The 21,064-nt window shown below is 37.1% G+C and overlaps 1 protein-coding gene across 1 annotated transcript in view; it reads right to left on the bottom strand.

Moving 5' to 3' along the window:
- Positions 1-12,406, bottom strand: part of LOC129235536 (homeotic protein proboscipedia) — a 60,958-nt gene extending 48,552 nt beyond the window's left edge. The window contains exon 1 of the mRNA XM_054869430.1: positions 12,175-12,406. Coding sequence (XP_054725405.1) covers positions 12,175-12,406 — 232 coding nt within the window. The remainder of the gene's footprint in view (positions 1-12,174) is intronic.
- Between the last annotated feature and the right edge of the window lie 8,658 nt (positions 12,407-21,064).

Raw genomic sequence — 21,064 nt, 5'->3', positions numbered from 1 at the left:
GTAAATAACACTAACCCCCAAACGACAACATTCATTTTACATAACACAATTTATTTAGTCAATGACCGTAAACGATGTCGAGAAGATGGTTGTTTTTTTTTTTTGGAGGTGGCAAACAGCATTGAAAGCCGAAAAGTGTGGGACTTGTCTTTTGACTCACCCACTAAAACCCCTCCCCAGCTCCGTTTCCCTCCGGCTGGACGACCGTTAGGTAATACTTCACGGGAGGGGGAGGCCTATTGCCTCTTCATGAAATGTTTGGTGATGTTCAGCACGTCGCAGCTTGGTAATTAATTTCCATTAAGTATTAATTCTGGGAGGGAGAGCGGCCTATTGCCTCTACCTGAAAATCTGCGCTGTTGCTCCGTTAAGTGTTACTAGGTATTACTTCTTGGGTGTGCGTCTTGATATTATTCCACAAATGGAAGAACATAAAGTTTTATGTCGCCTTCGAATGGCAGATGGTTTGCGATGGGAGCTTTTTCATGACAGAAATCTACTCGGAGGCTTGCCATTGTCTGCCGAGGACCAACCTCTATAAGATTGAACTCATTCTATCATTTGGGGTTTCACGTCCGGGGATTCGAACATGTGCACGTACGAATGTCAGTTATGCTTTAATCCATTCGGCTACGGCGGCCGTTAATATTAGTGTTTAGGAAATCAAGTACTTTCGGTCAACTGGAGATGAGCCGGTTTTTGGAGATGAGCCGCGGAGTGAACATTGTCTTGTGAAAATTCATCGCCATATCCGAGGTGATTGTAGCTGTTAAGAATGCTTTTAACTCTGTCATATGGAGCGATATACCCGATGCAATAAAATGTAATGTAGTGTTACTCCATTTCTGCTGAAAATATTTAAAGTCAAATAAAAAGATAAAGAGTCAACGCAGGGACAGTGTAAAAAACGAATAACTGTAGAGCAGTACAGGGACCTCTAGAACGATACGCATGAAAACGTCGGAGCACGTTCCATGTTACTTTTATCGTTATTGTAACAGCACGTAGCACACAGTTGGCACAGCTAAAGCTTAACAAAGTTATGCGAAGCGTTGGCTGGTAGGTGAACGACCAGAAATCATTCTGCTCACCAGGGAACGCATCCTGTCATGATCACCACAACGAGGTGAGATAAGGTAATAAATACTGAAACTACATTCGACCGAAGGCCAATGTAGCCAGTGTGTTAAAATTGTTAGTGCAATATTTTATATTTCTCTAATAAATAAAAATAATAATAATGCATTAGTCGAGTTTGCGAAATGGTGGTAGACAACACAGTACCACTGAATCATTGATGATAAATGTCGGTGCGCCAAGCTATGCCGGAGGAAACTGTCGATGTCGTCTATTTATGAGAATTTCTGTACTGACTGATGATGAGATGAGTTGGCCCTAAGCTAGAATGTTATCGAAAATTTCGCAAAATTACCAACTTCTACTCCATTTCTGAATCCTATGTATTAAAAACATCACAATTTTTCGAATAAAAACGGAGTTACCTTGATTAGAATACAGAATATGCGATTTTTACTTAAGGGTACACTCTGCATAAAAATGCTGTAAATTTTTATACATGCATACACATGTGCATGCAGTCGTTTTTTAAATAGGGATATTTAGTTATAACTAGGAAAATTGCCACACCTCATATGCTGGCGTTTTTTAATTTATAATGCATACATATACATATTAGTTTTAAATCCGCCCAATAGAAAGTGCTCATAAATTATTCCAAGAACTTAGAAATTTACATATTGCATGATATGCTCTCATATCACCAGCTTGCTTTGCCATTGACATTTTGCATGTGCCATCTGTACGTAACGGCCGGCTAAAAACTTATTCTTACCAAAGTCTTAGGCCAATTTTATCTTCCTGTTTAACTTGAGCTGAACAAACCTTGCAGGGAAAATTGAGCCAGCGAGTTGAGTTCCTAGTGTATATAATATTTAATAATATTAATTAAATAAATACTTTAATAAATAAAATAATTACATGTCTATACATAAATTCGGATCCATTTCTTTCTTTTTAATCTTTTGTGATTCTGTGTTTGTCGAAAGAAACTCTGACGCTATAAGCACATATTTAACTTCTTTGTATGCAATACATTAAAATAATATGAAGTAGTTATTAGAGCGAACGCGTGTGAGCTCTTCAAAGTGTCATCTCAGAAGGAAAATCATACATGTTGGCCTATCTGTAGCTAAATGTTTAGACTCGCTAACAACAAATGTAGCGGAGCGTTATTTTATACAAGCCATGTAAGCACTGGACATACTGCGAGAGGTTTTGACTCTAAAGTGTAGACAAGATTGAAACTACATATATATTCAATGTAAAAGCACAAATTAAATTTTCTTTAGATAGTTTTTACTTGTCAGAAACTAATAATTCTATTATTAATCCCAGCTACGCTATCGAAGATAGAAAATAATCTATATTATAAAGTTATGGGATGTTTACTTAAGGGGATTATGCAGGCAACTTTTAGTTGAAAGCAAAAATCGGCGGTGCAAACTAATCGCTGTCAACAAAGTCGCCAGCCAAATTTGAACCATTCAATTTTTTCTTCGAGTGACTGCGGGTTTTTTTACATTTTGTAGTGCAAATGCGCAGTGGCACCAGATTGTGGGGAATTTCCCTATTTGATAGACATTCTTTAAAAAAAAGTATTAAGAGGGAAAATGGGGCATTTCTACAGGGTGAACGATATGAAGTGTTACCTATTCAAAACACCATAACTTTTTTGAGTGAAATTAGTTTTTATTCACTTCAAAAACAAAATTGTTCAAAAATAATTACAATTTTAAAATTTATTCACTTTAGCTGGATATGATCACCTTTTGTCTTGACTATAGCCTTCAAACGGTCAAAAAATGAGTTGCATGCTGTATGAATGTGATCTTGAGGTATTTTGGCCCATTCTCGTATAATCGCTTTTTTCAGCGCATCCACTTCCATTCTTTAGTCCTTGCTCTCCAAAATATACCAGATGGAATAGTCCATCGGATTTGCGTCTGGCGAATTCGAAAGCCATTGTGTGGCCGAAATGAAGTGTGGAACATGATTTTTTAACCATTATTGGTTCACACGAGCTTTATGAGACGGTGCCGAGTCCTGTTGGAACGTCCATGTTCTACGACCGAAATGTTTGCGTGTCCACGGCTCTAAAGCAGCTTCTAAAACACTTTCCCGATAATAAGTCGCATTCACTTTGACACCAGGCTCGATAAAAACTGCGGCCCAAACCATTACTTGCGATGGAAAATTGCTTCGAGTGACCATACGTAGGCTCAAATTCTCGTATGAGCTTTCGGTCAAGTAAACACGATCGTTTTGAGTGTTTATGAACTGCTCAATTCGGAAATTTTTTTCATCAGAAAACACAATGTTAGGAAATTCACCACGTTCGTGCAAGCGCAACAACTCCTATGCTCTTTCGCACCGAATTTTTTTTTGCTAGGGTAAAAGATCGTGTGCTCTTTGGAACTTGTAAGCCTTGACCTTGAGCTCATTTTTCAATATGCGTCGAATGCTGTCTTGCGTTATTTTCAGTTCTTTGGCCATTTTTCTTCCACTTCGACGTGGATTTCGTTCAAGTCGAGCCTTCACTTTCCGAACCATTTCTGGCGTTGTGGCGGTTTTTTTTGGTCCACTTCCATAGCCTTTTGCAATGCTACAAGTATCATTCTAACGTTTTATAGTGCGATACACAAACATTTTATTCACTTTGAGGTGACTGAGCTCACGAACAATGGCTGGTTGTGATTTTCCAGCCAAATATAACGCAATCACACTATTACGTTTGAATTCCATCACAGAAAAAAAAAATTCAACAAAACTGAGACGCAAATGCTTTTGATGGCTTATAAACAATATATTGAACTGTCATTAGAACAATTTTGACGTTGATGTCATGAGCTCTTTTACAGTTACAAGCAGTGTGAAGTTGGAAAAACTTCATATCGTTCACCCGTACGAGTACATTTAATGGGATTTTCTTGTAAGAAAATTCTCGATGCTCATGTGACCAGAACTCAACTTAGAATAATCGTTATTCGTTCATTGCATTGTATGAATCAATATTTTTATTCGAAATATACTTTGATGGCAATTACTAATGTGCACATCAATACAAACCGCATTCGAGACATTTCTTAAAGTCTTGATGACATTTTCGAAGAATTGCAGTATTTAGATCCAAATGCAGTTTTCGATTCACCTAAGAGCAACAGCGTTAAGCTTATTCCATAAAACAATATATACATATATACGTATCTACTTTTGTATATATGAATTCTGTAGGTAATTGAGGGAATTTTTTCAATTTTCGTGGTAAGTTTTATTAAGAATGTCTGGCATCACTGCAGTGCATCCATTTTAAAGGCGAAATTGTAGTAGTGAGTAGCTTTGTTTACGATTGTTATTATTATAATACATTTTAAGATGAATAAAATCAGTATCGCAAAATTTATGCTATGCTGAGAGTATTATTCTGTATTTTGTCTACGATTCACATACTAAATACCTAATTCCTAATTCCTATTCAAGAAAAAATCGCCACCTGTAAACAGAGTAGACAACTTTTCACAATAAAATTTTTTTTTCAACTAATCTGCGGTAGAGAATTCCTAGGCCACAAATCTCGGCCGTCGTAGCCAAAGGGGTTGGTGCGTAACTACCTTTCGGAAGCGCGCAAATTCGAATTTCCGCGCATGAAACACCAAATAATCGAAAAAGTTTTTGGAATAGCTGTCGCCCCTTGGCATACAATGACAAACCTCCTAGTTTATTTCAGCCATAAAAAACCTCCTCATAAAAACCATTGCCGTTCGGGCTCGGCTTAAAACTATGTGCCTGTCCAATTGTAGAACAACATCAGGATGCAAAGAGGGCGTAAGTGCCAATTATAAATACAATATTAAGCACTAAGTACCAAAAATGAAGCGCGTTAATCTAACCTCTGAATTCCTGAAAGAACATGAGATAAAAACCTGTGTATTTTCCTGCTGGGTACCTACATATTGGTTATGTACGGGTCGCAAACAAAACTACTCACAGCTACCGGTGCAACAATTCGTAAGTTCGTTAATGGGGCTTCGAAGAAGGAAATTCGAAGAAAAATCGCATGTGAAACATTTGGCAAGCAGCGATTTATTTAATGTCGTAGCAGTCGGGCACATTCGCTTACATTCATAAGCACATAGTTACATGCTCGCATACATATATTTTTACAAGTATGCATGTTTAAGTGATTTAGATGATTTATGTTTGACGATTTGGGGGCTCGAGGGTTAATATTAGCATACGGCAAAAGCGCATACTCGCCCATACATTCATATTCACTTACATATATTTATATGGTCCAATATCTAAATATACGCTTGATAACTAACGGAGTGAATGCCATTAAGTATCTACTGTTTGTAATAACACTTGTAACAAGTTTTTGGGGACACATTCACCGCCAAGTCGCAGTGAAAGGAGGATGGAAATTCAACTCGAATTGAGTAAAATTCAATTACCAACATTTCTCAATCGGTGTTTCCATGTTTGGAGTAAGCGCAACTGTTAAAGCTTTACGGCCACAAGCGGCAATTAAAAGTGCCACCACTGTCGGCCATAGATAGATATGCCGGCCACGCCCCTCAACTGCGCTTGGCTGTGGATTACTATTTATGGTTGTCGCTAGGCAGAGCGCTCAAAACGCCTTACTTTGAGATATGAAACAATTTTGAACAAACAGATGCTTAGCGGGTGTGTTGGTGACCAGCTGCCTTAGACGTAGTCGCGCTGTAAAATCAGCTAGTCCAGGAAAAATATAATAATTTTTTCAATAACCTTAGGCTTGAAATATGAATTAACTAACTATTTTTACATGCATACGTATGCGTTCAAGCAAGAAGGAAACAAGCGTTTGTTATTATGATTCTGCGGAGCTTTTGTAAATTAATATTTTCAAAAGTGTATATGCACAGTCTATGAATATAGTTTTGAATGGAGAAAGTATTGACTCATAAGGGGTTGTCATTTTAAGAGGTCTTCTAAGCAAACCATCAATAGTTAATTTAAACGACTTTGCTTGCTTTTAAAATTGAATTGTTCCAGAGTGCTTTATTGGATTGCATGGCCTTGTCGACATTCAATTTATCATAATTACATCTTAGATTACACCATCGAAACAGTTTCGCAGGTGATCGAAGGGAAACCAATGTATCCTCAGAGAGCGACAGTTTGGTGCGTATATTGGAGTGCTGGCACATTAGCTTATTTTCCTTTGAAAATGCTGCTGGAAACTCCATTTTGGTCAACGGTGAGCACTACAGAGATATGATAAATGACTTTTTGTGGTCGAAAAATTTAAGACATGGGCTTGGATGATCTTTGGTTTCAACAGGATAGCGCGCATGCCACAATCGATCTTTTGCACGCCAAGTCCTGCAATCGTGTTATCGGAGCTTTGATTAGACCTTGTTTAGGAGGTTTGTGAAAAACCGATGTTATGCGAACAATTCATCAATAATTTAGGCCCTAAAGCAAACATCGAAAATTTCCAAGGCAGCCGCATGAAAGAAATCGTGTTCCATAAATTATGGGAATGTTTGCTCTTTCAAAAGAAATCAGTATAGGCTATCCTTTATTAAAAAAATATAATGACAAAGTTATTCTTTTGTTAACCCATTTTGAATTGTATTAGCTTAGCTTGTATAAAGCTATGTATAATGAATAGTTTCAGAAAAATAAATAAATAAATTATAGGAATAAGTATTTTGCACACTTGAAGCTGCTGCTCCATTAAAAGCTTTTATCACAAATATTTTCTGATTGACGCTGATTGCTCCTGCTTCTAGACGTTAAAAAAACTTTACATGCAAAATATTTATTTAGTCACAGCTAATAATTTAATAAAATTGATGTATAGGTGCTCGTGGTTTTGTGTGATTTCATAATCCTGTGCAGAAGAGCATAATTACAGTTTTCAAAGTTTTCGCATCCGCCGGGGAACATGGAACATGTCGAGCCTGTTGAATTTGGTTAATTTTTGTGAAATTTACAATGCTATCAAATTTAATTCTCAGAATAATATTACATTTCATTTTATCGGCAAAAAGCAACGTAGTAGATATTGATTTATTTCTTTTTGCCGCATAATTGCCGTTATGATAGTTGCTAATGTTCTCAACATAACTTATTATTTTCATGCATATTTGTTACTTTTGCATTGGGCATACATATAATATTTATTGTTAGAAATTCTTCATTGGCCGCGAATCCTAAGATACATTTTACACTTTCAGGAGCTACATGCGAAATTGCTTAATTGAAAGCGTTTAAATTGCCATTAATCACCTTGCACCAGAGAGCAACACAGTTGTTGCTGAACGGCGAAACGAATTTCTATGCGACTTCGTCCCGCACTGTACTTTCCACATGATTCATACAAAAAAACTCAAATATATATTACAACAGCGAGTATCTGCAGCAATCCTAAAAAATATGCTCTCCGAATTAGCTAAAGGGATGGGCGGGTGGATAGAGCTATCCGTGAGCATCTTTTACGAGTATGCGGTTGACACTTATGCAGACACTGTCACCGCGGTCTCTAATTTTATCCTTTCACAGAAACACCGTTGTGCTTTGTTTTCATTTCGTAATTCCAACACGTTACAGCAACTCAGCCAATTTAACTGAAATTAAGAGTTCACTAAAAAGCCTCCTCTGTGCTGTTTTCCGTTTTTTCCGCTCTTCATTTGCGTTTAATGTGTGGCCCAGCGAAAATAATTGACGTCAACCACAACAAATAGAACGCCAACCACAAACCCGAATGGGGAGAAATCGCAATTGCTTAATCGCTTTCGACATGCAGATTTAAGTCCTTAAGCTCGTCGCTGGCTGCTTTTTGATTAAAATACAGAATAAGAATTTATGCATTTCTCGTTACTCCTGACCCGGCGTACACATCGAATACGAGTACATAAGCATACTTCTGCTTGGTAGAATCGTGTGAGTTGAAGCTTGGTTTGGTGCTACCGATGATAATTGGAAGTTTACTGACAGACCTGCAAGTGATGTTCTGCGTGCCGCTTTTCATATCTCAATCACCATAAGATAGGGTAGCAGCAATAATTCTTGGGTGTGGATGCCTATAGGAGAAGATTTCAAAGCTTCGCTGAGTGATAGAATCGCGAGGACACCTTTACGGCTAAACAAGAGATGCAATTTCTTCGCCAAGCATTTTTATCAGCAACCAATCCCAGCAACGCGCGTGTATGTGTTTTAGCCCCACTTCCTTTCTTTTTTGTATTGAGTGAGAATAAATTAAAAATGGGTGGAATTCCATTTACTTATAGAGGCGAATAACGCGCATTCAAGATTCACCTCTCCCCCTAAGTTTGGTTATAATTTCTTAGTCGTCGATACTTTTTTCCACCAATTACCTAGAATATCCATACACACATACTTACGCGTAAAATGATACCGATGTGCATATGAATGCTGCACGCTTGTGTGTGTATGTACATGACCATGAATAGAAGGCTCATGGAATATTCCTCTTTGCCACTGCAACTGCTGTTGAGTTGAAAAAGTTTTCCCATCCTTTGCTGCTGCGACGATATTCTGCGTCAAACTGGTTTTTCTGCGACTCCGACGCAGCGCAGATTGGATAACAAGCTCAACTTTGAAATGTGAATTTGATTAGGACATTTGCATAAAAATCTGCTTAAATTTTCTGCAGTGTTGTCGGTGTGCTTAGGTACTCTCCTGTGCTTTGTGGGTGCGTAACATGTGTGTGTGTATGCGTGTGTTTATGTAAGTGTGGAGGTGGTAAAATGCTGTAAACCGAAGTGAATTTAAAATGTATGTATTTTAGTCGGAAACGGAAGTATATAAGTCAACCCAGATTTAGCGGATTTTCCTTTTTGGCACAAGGACAAATGGGTTTTTGACAGATTTAAAAGTTTAAAACGTAAAAAGTTACTGAAATGTAAGAAGACTGCCTATAAATCATTAAAGGTTTGTTCATTAAAATGAACATATTCGAATATTCTTCAACGTTGTGAACATTTTTGTTAAGGCTATATGCATTTCCACTTGCATTTTCGAAGAAAAATTACCCAATAACACTATTAAACCACTTATATGCACCAAATAGTCGGGTCAAACGTGCACTGCTATTTTTATGTCTTATTCTGATCAGTGAGCAAACATTGTTCCATTAACTTTTTTATTCCAGACTCTGTTGGAAGATTATAGTGATCGAAAATATACGCAATTTTTGAGACATGCAGCTCACACCTGAAGATGATGCGACATACCAGAGCACCTCGAGTTTAGATTTATACGTTGATCAGAAAATACAAGCTAAGTTTTCGGATAAGATCTCGCGCCGGATTTTAAGCGTCTGTAGCGGAAAGTGTTACAAGGTGGCGTCAAAAGTGTGCCGTGCGGACATAATAAGGTAGCGAATGAGGCGTAGTGGAAGTCATCTGGTTGTGGTTTGGTTCTTGGATAAAAACATATTAATTATTTCTTATCTTGTGTAATCAGATGGAGCTAAGATTACGGCTTACACGAGGCTGATTGCTCCCATCTTCCTGATTACTCCTCTGTAATTTCCTTCGCAAATTTTGGCAGCTGGGAAGATACATCATCGAGAAGGACCTCTTTATGTTGCCTCTTAAAATGTTGTGGCCGTTTTTGGAGCAATTCAATTTATTATTTGTGGTACGGCTGTAACAGTGTCACTTGGCTTCATAGAAGCTCATACCAGATTACACATAATTAGTTTTGGGAAAATGTTGTGTGTATTGTAGAAGTAGCACGATGTCATTTCAAATAAATACGAGGAGTGTTTGACAGTTAAATTGACCGCGGAAAATAGCCATGGGTTTCGATAGCTCAAATATGATGAATAAAATAAATACACTGATCTCAGACTTTGAACTTTATTTTTGGAAAAGATTTTGATAATAACTGAAATTAATGCATTCTTAATTCAATGGCGTCACCCGATTTTACAGATTTGCTCTATTTTTTGATATAACGGTACTTGGAAGTATGCTTAAATTTTACCTTTTTGTAAATAACTCGCTCAGGTTTTAAATTACTTGATTAAACTTTTGCTTGTGATTGTTTTATTTCGATTTATTTTAAATCGCTTCACTATAAGCTGCAGCCGACATACACCTGATTGTTCAGATATAAAGCTCTCGGGATAATATTTTTTATTCTTCTTCTTTATTTGCAAATTCTTAATACCGAATGCAAGCGATCACAGTAATAAATTGCTGACTAATTTTAGTACACAACTGATAAATAATTCCTTCTTCTTTTTTACATTTAACAAAACTATAAAATATTAGATATAATATTATGGTAATTTTCTCTGCTTCGGGCTGCTTCAACCAACTGCCCAATAGTCCTTAATCCTGTCCACTCTCTTATTTTACGTAGCCCAGACATTTGCTTCCTCCCAATTACTCGTTTGCCTTCGATTTTACCTTGCACAATCAGTTGCAAAAACTCATATTTAGGATCACGCACAATATGACCAAAATATGCGGTTTTGCGGCACTTTATTGTTAATAACGGCTCTCTATGCTTTCTAACTTTTTTGTTACTAACTTTGTCTGGCCACGATGTTTTAGTCATCCGCCGATAGCACCACATCTCAAACGCCTTTAATTTATTTATACTATTTTTTATTACACCTTCCGAAATTATAAAACTATAAACATTTTGGTTGATTTTTGATCATTTTTTCGTGCGTTGGATTCATGGGGAAAAAGCACAAAAAGTATTGAAAAGTAAACGCAAGTTTCACATACTTGAGACTTGCACTTTGTTCCATTAAAATTTTATTAGCTATAATCGCAATTTTTTTTTAATTCTAATAAAACGTTATGAAATTTTAATGAAATTTTATAATTCATGTACAAAGTTTGAAACTTGGTTTATTATGGTCTTTGCTATAGAATCTATATATATCTGATAGCGGTTACCGCATTCAAATAAGTTAGTGCGTGACTATCATTCCGAAGTGCACGGGTTCGAAACATCGGTATGAAGCACCAATTGAAAAAACTCCTCATAAAACACTATCTGCCATTCAGAGGTGGTGTAAAACTGTAGGTACTTCCCTTTATGGAAAGCATCAAGACCCTCACCGCAAATAGCAGGAAGAGCTCGGCCAAACACCCAAAATAGGTGTACGTGCCAATTATACAAGGTGAAGTCCAAAATAAACAAGACTGGCGTCATAAAAATGTTTTTGGTGGCGCCATCTTTTTAATGAGTTTGTGGGTTAGAAGTTACAGCCCTAGCTGAGCATGTTTGTGTCATCAGAACAAAAATGAGTTTCGAACAAAGAACTAATATTAAAATTTGTTTTAAAATCGATAAACGGTTTCCGAAACATTTGAATTGATGAAAAAAGTATGCAGGACCGGAAGATTGCTTTTTCATATTCAGCCATTCCCATGTGTAAATTTAAATAAGTTTTCAAATACTGTTGCCTCGAAAACTCTCGTCAATCTGGACATACTGGAGGCGCCATTGAATTTAGAAGGTCCAAATGAAGTACGATCAGCTTTTAAAATCTGCACCCAAATTTTGAACTTATTTTTTCATGATTTTGGCCATTTGTTTTTATTCACTTTAGTATCGATGCTGACAAACTTTCTTTCCATTCAGGCAACTGAACTACGCTTCCAATAGTCCGATAATCATAAAAAACCCCACGTTTCTGACGCTTGTATTTGTAACTTATTTGTGCTTATTTTTAGGACATTTTATATTCTCGATATAGGGAACCATATAAGTTCTTTTAAATTATGACGAATATTATATGAAATTGAAGAATGTTCTTAATATACAACAAAAGGGTGACCACCATCCTGATTGACCTACATACCCTTCCTTCCTACATTGATATGTAAGAATAATTGGGCAGGCAACCATTTTTAGACGTGCGCATCTAAATAGCGCATCCAGGTCTGCAGATCTAGTCTGCCAAAAATTACATGTTTTCGTTTGTGAATAATTTTCTCAGTCAATTTCTACTCTCACTTCGAACCAACACCTTATTACTAGCACAATACGGCCTAATTAAATTTATCTTCGGAAATTGTAGTAATCACATGACAAATGTTGTTCGCTACCTTTTACTTAAATGCGGACTGTGATGTTGAGCAAATTTATCTTGTTGTTGGTGGTGTGCTGCCGTTGCCGCTGTCATTGCCTCTGTTGCTGCCGCAAACTCGGCTATTGTTGCACTCAAAACAAAAAAATGCTTTTCTTTCAACGTCTCAGTGATGCGCCGCTGATCGGCCACCGCTGTCAGCCCTGAAATGTCATGATTAATGATGTTAACATGTGGGCTTGAACCGTCTGCGTCCATACGCCAGCACAAATACTTATGTGGATGCACCCAAATACTACTATATGCATACATATACATATACATATAACTGATTGAGGCAATACTCGTACAAAACGAAAATAACAACACATTCGAAATAGCCGGCGACATGTAAACTTCTGGACAAATAACCTTAGCGCTGACCGACGGGTGGATGAGCTTCAATACATATGCACACACATGCACATGTCCGTACAGACAAACAAACAAATTGTAGGTGGGTGATACGCGAAGGCGGAGTTCTCTCTATCAAGGTAAATTAAACCGCAACCCTCGCCTCCGCTCGCAATGTCCTGCCATCGATAAAGCATAAGAAGGTAAAGAAGGAAATATAAACTCGTTTTGCTTCGCTTCTGTATTATTCGAAATTAGAAATTAATCCACATGTATGTGCGAGTATAAGCATAGTGATTAATCCAATAAATATGTACATGCGTATGTGCATTATATATTTTTTCTAATATGAGATAGTCAAAATATTGGTCAACAGCATTAATTCACAATTATTTGCCCGATTGTAGAAATAACGAAAAGTCTTTCAAATTTAAGTATACATTTATTGAGGTGCATTCGAAAGAATTGCAAAAATCTTTTCTATAATTTATGTTTTGCAGTTTTTACACCCGCGCCCACTTACAATGAATGAATGAACACGAGTTAGATAAATGTCTGTCCGTCCGTACACACGGTAAATCGAGGAAAAAATTGTATATTTAAATAAAGCTTATACAGGGTCCGCCATATAACTTTACGGAATTAAAAATGCTATAAAAAAGAAACTACTCAATATTTTTCCAAACTTTTTTTTTATTTTGAAGTACAATCCTTCCGGTTAATGATGGAACACCACTTCATTCATATGGCTGCCTCGGCTAGCCATGCACCATCCCATACGATCGGTCCAATTTTTCAACACATTTTCGATTGTATGCGGCTGTATTTCAGCTATGACATCGCGTATGTTGGTCTTCAGTGCATCAAATGTTGCTGGTTTGTTGGCATAACACTGGTCTTTGACGGCACCCCAAAGATAATAATCCAACGGCGTCAAATCGCAGCTCCGAGGCGGCCAAACGATATCAGAATTTCGGCTGATAATGCGATCTTCGAAGACAGTGCGCCCCCCTGCCATTTAACGGTAATTTTCAAAAAAGTGTACCATGTGACATCTCTTTTATAAATTAAGAAAATTGCTCTAATTTGGTACAAATCAAGAGCTCCAAAAGGCCTAAAACTATACATAATTTAATATTATAAAGCCAGTCTTTGGAAAAGTTCTTGCGAATTTCACCGACGCTGCTGACGCACACTGGGGATTTTTGTACTGAGATGCGGAAAAAAGTATACATACCAAAAAATATTTACATTTTTACTACTAACGAAGTTGTATATATTTGTGTATGAAAAGAACATGTTTAAAAACATTATTTTTTAAAACTATTTTTTAAAAAAAATTTTTTTAAAAATTTTAAAAAATCATGTTTTTTAAAATTCATAAATTTTGTTTTTAAAAATATATGGAAAGAACATGATTTAAAACAATGTTTAAAAACTGTTTTAAAAAAATGTTGAAAATCAATGTTTTTTCCATATAGAAATATATACTACTGCGTTATTTGTAAAAATATGAAAATTTTTATATGGACTGCCGTCATAGCTCAATTCTGGCGACACAAAACTGTGCGCACTTTTAAATGGGAGCGCCACAGTTAACTGGTTAATATATAATATATAAGCCAGCAAATATTTACGCACAGGATACATGTACAGTGAGTCAATAAAGTTTAAGTACACCTTGTTATTTCTTACAAACACTAAGAATTATCATAGTTATGTTAAAAAAAACTTCATGCAATATCTTAGTATCATTAAAAGAGTAAATTGTTGTCATGAAAACCGGTTTTTTTGTTGTTTCCGTTATACATTTTAGATGCATACGTAAAATAATATTTATTAATATTTATTCTTTTGTACATACTTTATCCCAAAGTATGCTTGGTAGGTTGTTTTCACAAACTCTGTGATCTGTTTTCTTTGCTTTTGCGAACAAAATTTGCCACATATATAACAAAAACTGTTGCAATCGTTAACACAAGGTTTTCGTGACGAACTCATATTTTCGAGACAACAATTTCTTTAAAACTGAAAAATGACACTAACTGATAACTTCTGAGTCTAACCGCAGAAAGTGTTTTACCTAAATATGCAAACAGATAACGAAACCGTAGTTAGGTTTAATCAAATTAGTGCAACTGTAGGAGGGCACTTTAAATTTGTTTAGTAATTTTTAATTTTGCGTTTATCTCAAGAACCAGAGTCAATTCAAAAAATGTAATTTCATACTCAATATATATAATGATGCTAATAGTGCTAATGAAAACCATTAACAAAATTATTGCCGCAGATTTTTTTTTTTTTTTGTTGCCCTGTGTTATCATTGCCAAAAACAAGGCAGTGGCGCCTGGTGGCACCTGCAATTGATTAAAACTGAAAGAGACGCTATTAAGCAACACGTTGATACTAGTTTCTGACCGTAGGTAAATGTAGCTCAACTTGCAGATCCAAGAATATGAAGGAATATGATTTTTTTTTTTGTTTTTGTAAAATTAATTATAAATAGATAATCAAATGCTTCACAGCCTTTGTTCTTCCGGCTAAAATATATAAAAATATCGTACCCTAAATGAAAAATAAAAAATTGGAAGTTGGCTCAAGCAAAAGGAAAAGGAAAAAAAAACCACCTTGGGCTTTAAAGTTTTTTCTTAGTCAGTTCAATACTATAAAAAAATTATACTTTTGACATATATATAAAAAAAACTGTAAGTCGCAGTTTAGTAATTCTTTTTGATTTTATTGTTGGTTCTATTCTGGAATTTAGAAATACCATTAAACATTGCGTAGGTGGTATGTTGCAAATTTGACTTTCTTCCGCTAAATCCCCAGTGTGTGACGTGCAAAAATTTTTGGCCCAAAACAAACATTTTTTTATTTTCAACTTAAATTTGTATATATAATTTGAATATTTTCTCACAATATTTTGGCTACGTTCGCTGAGTCATGTTTTCCGAATGGATACAAACGCTCCAGCTCTAAAAGTATTCGATGCAGTACCAGCTGGAGGAAGCAGAGGAAGAGGAAGGCCTCCTCGGCGTTGGAAAGATAAGGTAGAGAAATACTTGACTTCACTTGGTGTGTCCAACTGGCGCCGGTTAGCACCAGAAAGAAACGATTAGCGCGCTTTGCTAAATTCGGCCAAAATCGCGTAAGAATTAGAGTAAATAGCGACAGATATAATGGCATTTTTACCTATTCAAAAAGATGGATCAAAGAACCTGTATCAAATTTTGTGTGAAAAACGAAATTAAGTGCGCGGATGCATTCCGAATGTTGGCTGTGTGATACGGAGAAGCTACTTTGGTCCAAAGCAACGTTTATCGGTGGTACAAAATGTTCGTACCAAAACTGCTCAGTTTCGACATTGAACATTGCTAATGAGATGTTGGACTCTGTCCGCGACGACCCAAATTTGTCCAGAGGGTCATAACTGGTATGGTTATGACGAGGATACCAAAGCTCAATACTCAATGGAAGCTGCCGTACGAAGCCAGACCGAAAAAAGCACGCCAAGTTCGATCGAATGTAAAAGTTTTGCTTACCGGTTTCTTCGATTGCAGAGGCGTTGTGCTTCACGAGTTCTTGCCACAGGTTAAAACCATCAATAAGGAATATTACCCGCAAGTTATGCGCAATTTGCGCTAAGCAATCCGCCAGAAACGCCCGGATTTGTGGAAGAACAAAAATAGTCTCTTGCATCACGATAACGCCCCTGCTCACACATTGTTGCTTGTGCGCCACTTTTTGGCCAAAAACAACACACTAATGATGCTACAGTCACCGTATTCCCCAGATCTGGCCCCCTGTGACTTTTTATTGTACCCGAAACTGAAGAGGCCCATGAAAGGACGACGCTACGCTACGATTGACGAGATAAAGACGGAAAAAACGTTGGCACAAGGGTATAATACCTCATGGGGATTACTTTGAAAGGGACAAAATAGATATTAATGAAAAAATTGTTATCTCTCCGAAATGAATAAAACATTTGTTTCTAATAGCGGTCGCCCCTCGGCCGGCATTGGCAAACCTCCGAGTATATTTTCGCTATGAAAAAGCTCCTCATAAAAAATTTCTGCGGTTCGGAGAAGGCTTAAAACTGTAGGTCTCTCCATCAAGACGCACATCATAAATTAAAAGAGGAGCTCAGCCAAACACCCAAAAAAGTGTAAGCGCCAATTATATATATAAATATATATATGATGGCAGTACATAAGTGATGACTGTTTTGACAAGAACATCTACTTTCATATAGCACTTACCACTCCTGTGGCATGTACGAGCCATGGACTAGATTTCTAAACTTTCGAACCCGAAAATGCAACTAATGCGACGGAAAAATAAGCCATCTAAACAAAGCGGCCGCCGTAGCCGAATGAGTTGGTGCGTGACTACCATTCGGAATTCACAGAGAGAACGTAGGTTCGAATCTCGGTGAAACATCAAGAAAAAATTAAGAAAAACATTTTTCTAATAGCGGTCGCCCTCAGCAGGCAATAACAAACCTCCGAGTGTATTTCTGCCATGAAAAAGCGCTTCATACAAAAATATCTGCCGTTCGGAGTCGGTTTGAAACTGTAGGTCCCTCCATTTGTGGAACAGCATCAAGACGCACACCACAAATAGGAGGAGGAGCTCGGCCAAACACCTAACAGAAGTGTACGCTCCAATTATATATATAAACAAAGCGTGAGCAGGTTCAACGTTTGAAAGGAAAGCAATTAAGTTTTCAACTAACAAATTTAAAAAATATTTAGTGTACCTATATTCTGGCTAATCTAAGAACTTGATGTCGTAATATTCGTAATTCAAAATTATCTTCGAGTGAATGAACTTAAAGTGGCCGTAAGTGACAATAAGTAAGAATCAGCTGGTCAAGGAGGGAGGTACTCCAGGCCACTTATAACTCCACTTTCTCCAATATTTTTATTCTCTCTCGCTTGTGCACAAATGTATTCGAATTTTTTCACATAATGGTTGAATGTACGAGTAAGAGCACAAAGGATTCGGCGTAGATATACTGCACCTTCGATCCGCCAAGCGTTAGTAAGTGGCAAATACGAGGTGTGTTCAAAAAGTATCGCGAATTTTGTGTTTTTTCAAAAATTATTTATCTATTTTGTCCCCATGAGATATTATGAACTTGTGCCAACGTTTTTTCCAATCTTTGAAGCACTTAAAAAAATTTTTTTTTTTTATCTTCTTCAGCTCCTCCTTCAATGCCGTCTTTATCTCATCAATCGTAGCGTAGCGTCGGCCTTTCATGGGCCTCTTCAGTTCCGGGTACAAGAAAAAGTCACAGGGGCCAGATCTGGAGAATACGCTGGCCGTGGCATCATTAGTGTGTTGTTTTTGGCCAAAAAGTCGCGCAGAAGCAACGTTGTGTGAGCAGGGACGTTATCGTGTTGCAAGAGACTATTTTTGTTCTTCCACAAATCCGGGCGTTTCTGGCGGATTGCTTAGCGCAAATTGCGCATAACTTGCGGGTAATATTCCTTATTGATGGTTTTAACCTGTGGCAAGAACTCGTGAAGCACAACGCCTCTGCAATCGAAGAAACCGGTAAGCAAAACTTTTACATTCGACCGAACTTGGCGTGCTTTTATCGGTCTTGGTTCAAGCGGTAGCTTCCATTGAGAGAATTGAGCTTTGGTTTTCAGATTAACCATAAACCCACGATTCGTTACCAGTTATGACCCTCTGGAGCGAATTTGGGTGGTCGCGGACAGAGTTCAGCATCTCATTAGCAGAGTTCACCGTCTCATGCCTAAATCATTGAAAAAAATCGAATGGCACTAGCCAATTGATATGTCTTGGTTCTCAGCAACTTCTCTAATGGTGATTCGACGATTGGCCAATACCATTTTCTTCACTTCATCAATATTTTCGTCTATTGTTGAAGCTTCTCCGTATGACACAGTCAACATTCAGAATGCATCCGCGCACTTAATTTCGTTTTTCACACAAATTTTGATACTTTGATCCATCTTTTTGAATAGGTAAAAATCGAAGACGAGCCGGTACACGTGCAAGCAAAGCAGCTGTCAACAATTAACTGAACATTCAAAATGGCCGATCTTGTGGGCATGAGTGAGAGCCATGAGTACCAACATTTCGCCGCAAAAAAACCTGCGTAATTTCGAAATTCGCGATACTTTTTGATAATAAATAAACATATTTTGGTAGCGCTTGAAAGGAGCTGCCAAAAGTTAAAATTTTTTGGAAACACAATGAATATTAGTAAGACTGCGTTCATAGATGTTCTTACCCTGTCAACATCCTTTGTGTTCAATCATTTTTATGAATATTGTTATTGACTTTAGACCAAAAACTAACAATTGAAAGGTATAGGAATATGATGGGCAACACTACTAATTTTATTATTGCTTTCCCATCCAAACTCTTTGTCAAGCAAGCAGATCTCAAACAAAGCGAGCAGAGAAGTGGCGAATCAAAGGCGTCTATAGTCGCATACATACAATACACTTAAATGATCAGAATAGAGCGAAGGGCGATTTGGCTATGTCTGTCTGTTCGTCGAACGAAGAAATACATCAAGAAATAAGACAAATTAAAAATTAAAAACAATGTTTCTATAAATGCGTGTATCTCGATAATGACTTAATAAAACTCGCCACTCGCATTGTTCTCCTCCTCATTTGGGTCTGAATGAATCTTTTATACGTGAAGACTAAGTTTTCGACTGATGCTAGAAGTAATAACTCCCATTTTCTATGCGTTAGTTTAATTCCAGAAATTAATTCGGTCAGGTCTGAATTCAGCACTTAGTTACTTTATGTTAAATCACTTTTTGCTTGGAAATTCATAAATATTTGTTAGTTTTGTATTTTATATGAATTTCATGAGAATGCAAACAAGGTGTAAGGCCGGTGAATATTTACAAATAGTACGTTGTGTGTGTATGCATTTGAGTGGCTTCAAATAAACTATTTATTTAATGTAAATAAAAAGTAGTATAGTATAATTTTAGTACACTTAGAAGAATACGTGTTGTACGTGTTTGTGTTGTGAATTGTAAGGAAGAAAAGTACCAACAATGGATACAAGAACAAGAATAACAAATAACAAAATTTATGTTGTTGGCAACAACAAGAATTCACATATGAGTTCTGGTGATATCGGCGTGAATCTACGCATACAACACGGCACCATAATCACACATTGCACGCCATGTCGCTCATAAGTGCTGCCCTACAGCAAATGATACAATAATTGCCCGTAGCCATTGCCATCATCGTCGCCATCACCATCGCCATCGTCGGCGTCATCGCTAACCACATTGACATCGGGGCCGGCTTAACCATAGCACTCGACTACACGACTATAACGAAGGCAAGAACGCCAACAACAAAGAACATACGACAAAGTCGTTGACGGCCCTGCAACTGCCACTGAATATACGAGTATTTGTTGTTGTAGTGTGTTTTTTATTTTATTTTTTGTTGGTGAACCTTTTGTTGTGGCCGTTCCGATTGTGTTTTTCGTCATGAATTTTCTAAAAAGCGCGGAGTGTCATGCAACCGAAGCAAAGTGTACGACGTACGTTTGTTCATTGGAGAGTACAACAACCAATTGCTTGTAGAGACCGACACACGGGGAAATAATGCTCTCATGCTATACATATTATGTACGTATTCACATATACACTTATACATACATAGGTGTTCGACAATTTCGTCATCTTCACGTCGTAGCGAATTCAGGGACGGCGGATATGCTCTTTTGGATTGCCTGCCTGTCCACCACTGACATACTGCAACAACAATAATAACCTGACCAGCGTGCACAGAAAAGCAACAATAAGCATCACACTTGTAAAATGTTGTTGTTATTCGTACCTCAATCATGTAATTATTTCCTCTTAGTTCCTCAACCACTTCGCTACAGCTCGACCACCATAGCCACGAACAACAACACTGCAACCACAATCGTCAAAAGCTACTACCAACAAAAGACAAACACAAACAATGAATGGTTTATGCATACAAACAAACGAATGAGTGTACATACATACATACTTATGTAGATAAGGAGGATTCTAGCGTGTTTTGATATTATTTTTACACAAGTTTTTAAGCTCTTTTATTGCCACCACTTCCATTGCTCGATAAAAGTTAAAAGAAACACATACATTTTTTGGATAAAAACGCCAGGTTGAGCCCATAAAAGAGCTAAAAAATATCCCGTTGAGACATGCATATGCTCAAACATATAAATAATATATGCGTACATACATAAATACACACATATGCGCCATATGTACAATGTTACGTGTTTTCTGTTTCAGTACTCTATTCAATTCAGGTAAATGATAAGCTTAAGACACGGAATGGTGGAAAAATATGTTGAAAATAAAAATGGCGCACATAGTATGAGTTTGAAAACTAAGCTATCTAGATTGTACATACATATTTGAATTTGTAAACAGGCACACGTATTTATGATTACCATTTGGTTGGTCACGGGTTCGCTGCCTACTCTGGACATGAAGCATCAAATAGT

This window comes from Anastrepha obliqua, chromosome 1, assembly GCF_027943255.1.
Source record: "Anastrepha obliqua isolate idAnaObli1 chromosome 1, idAnaObli1_1.0, whole genome shotgun sequence".
NCBI lineage: Eukaryota > Metazoa > Arthropoda > Insecta > Diptera > Tephritidae > Anastrepha > Anastrepha obliqua.
Note: the sequence above shows the minus strand (reverse complement) of the source record. Positions and strands in the feature narration are given on the sequence as shown.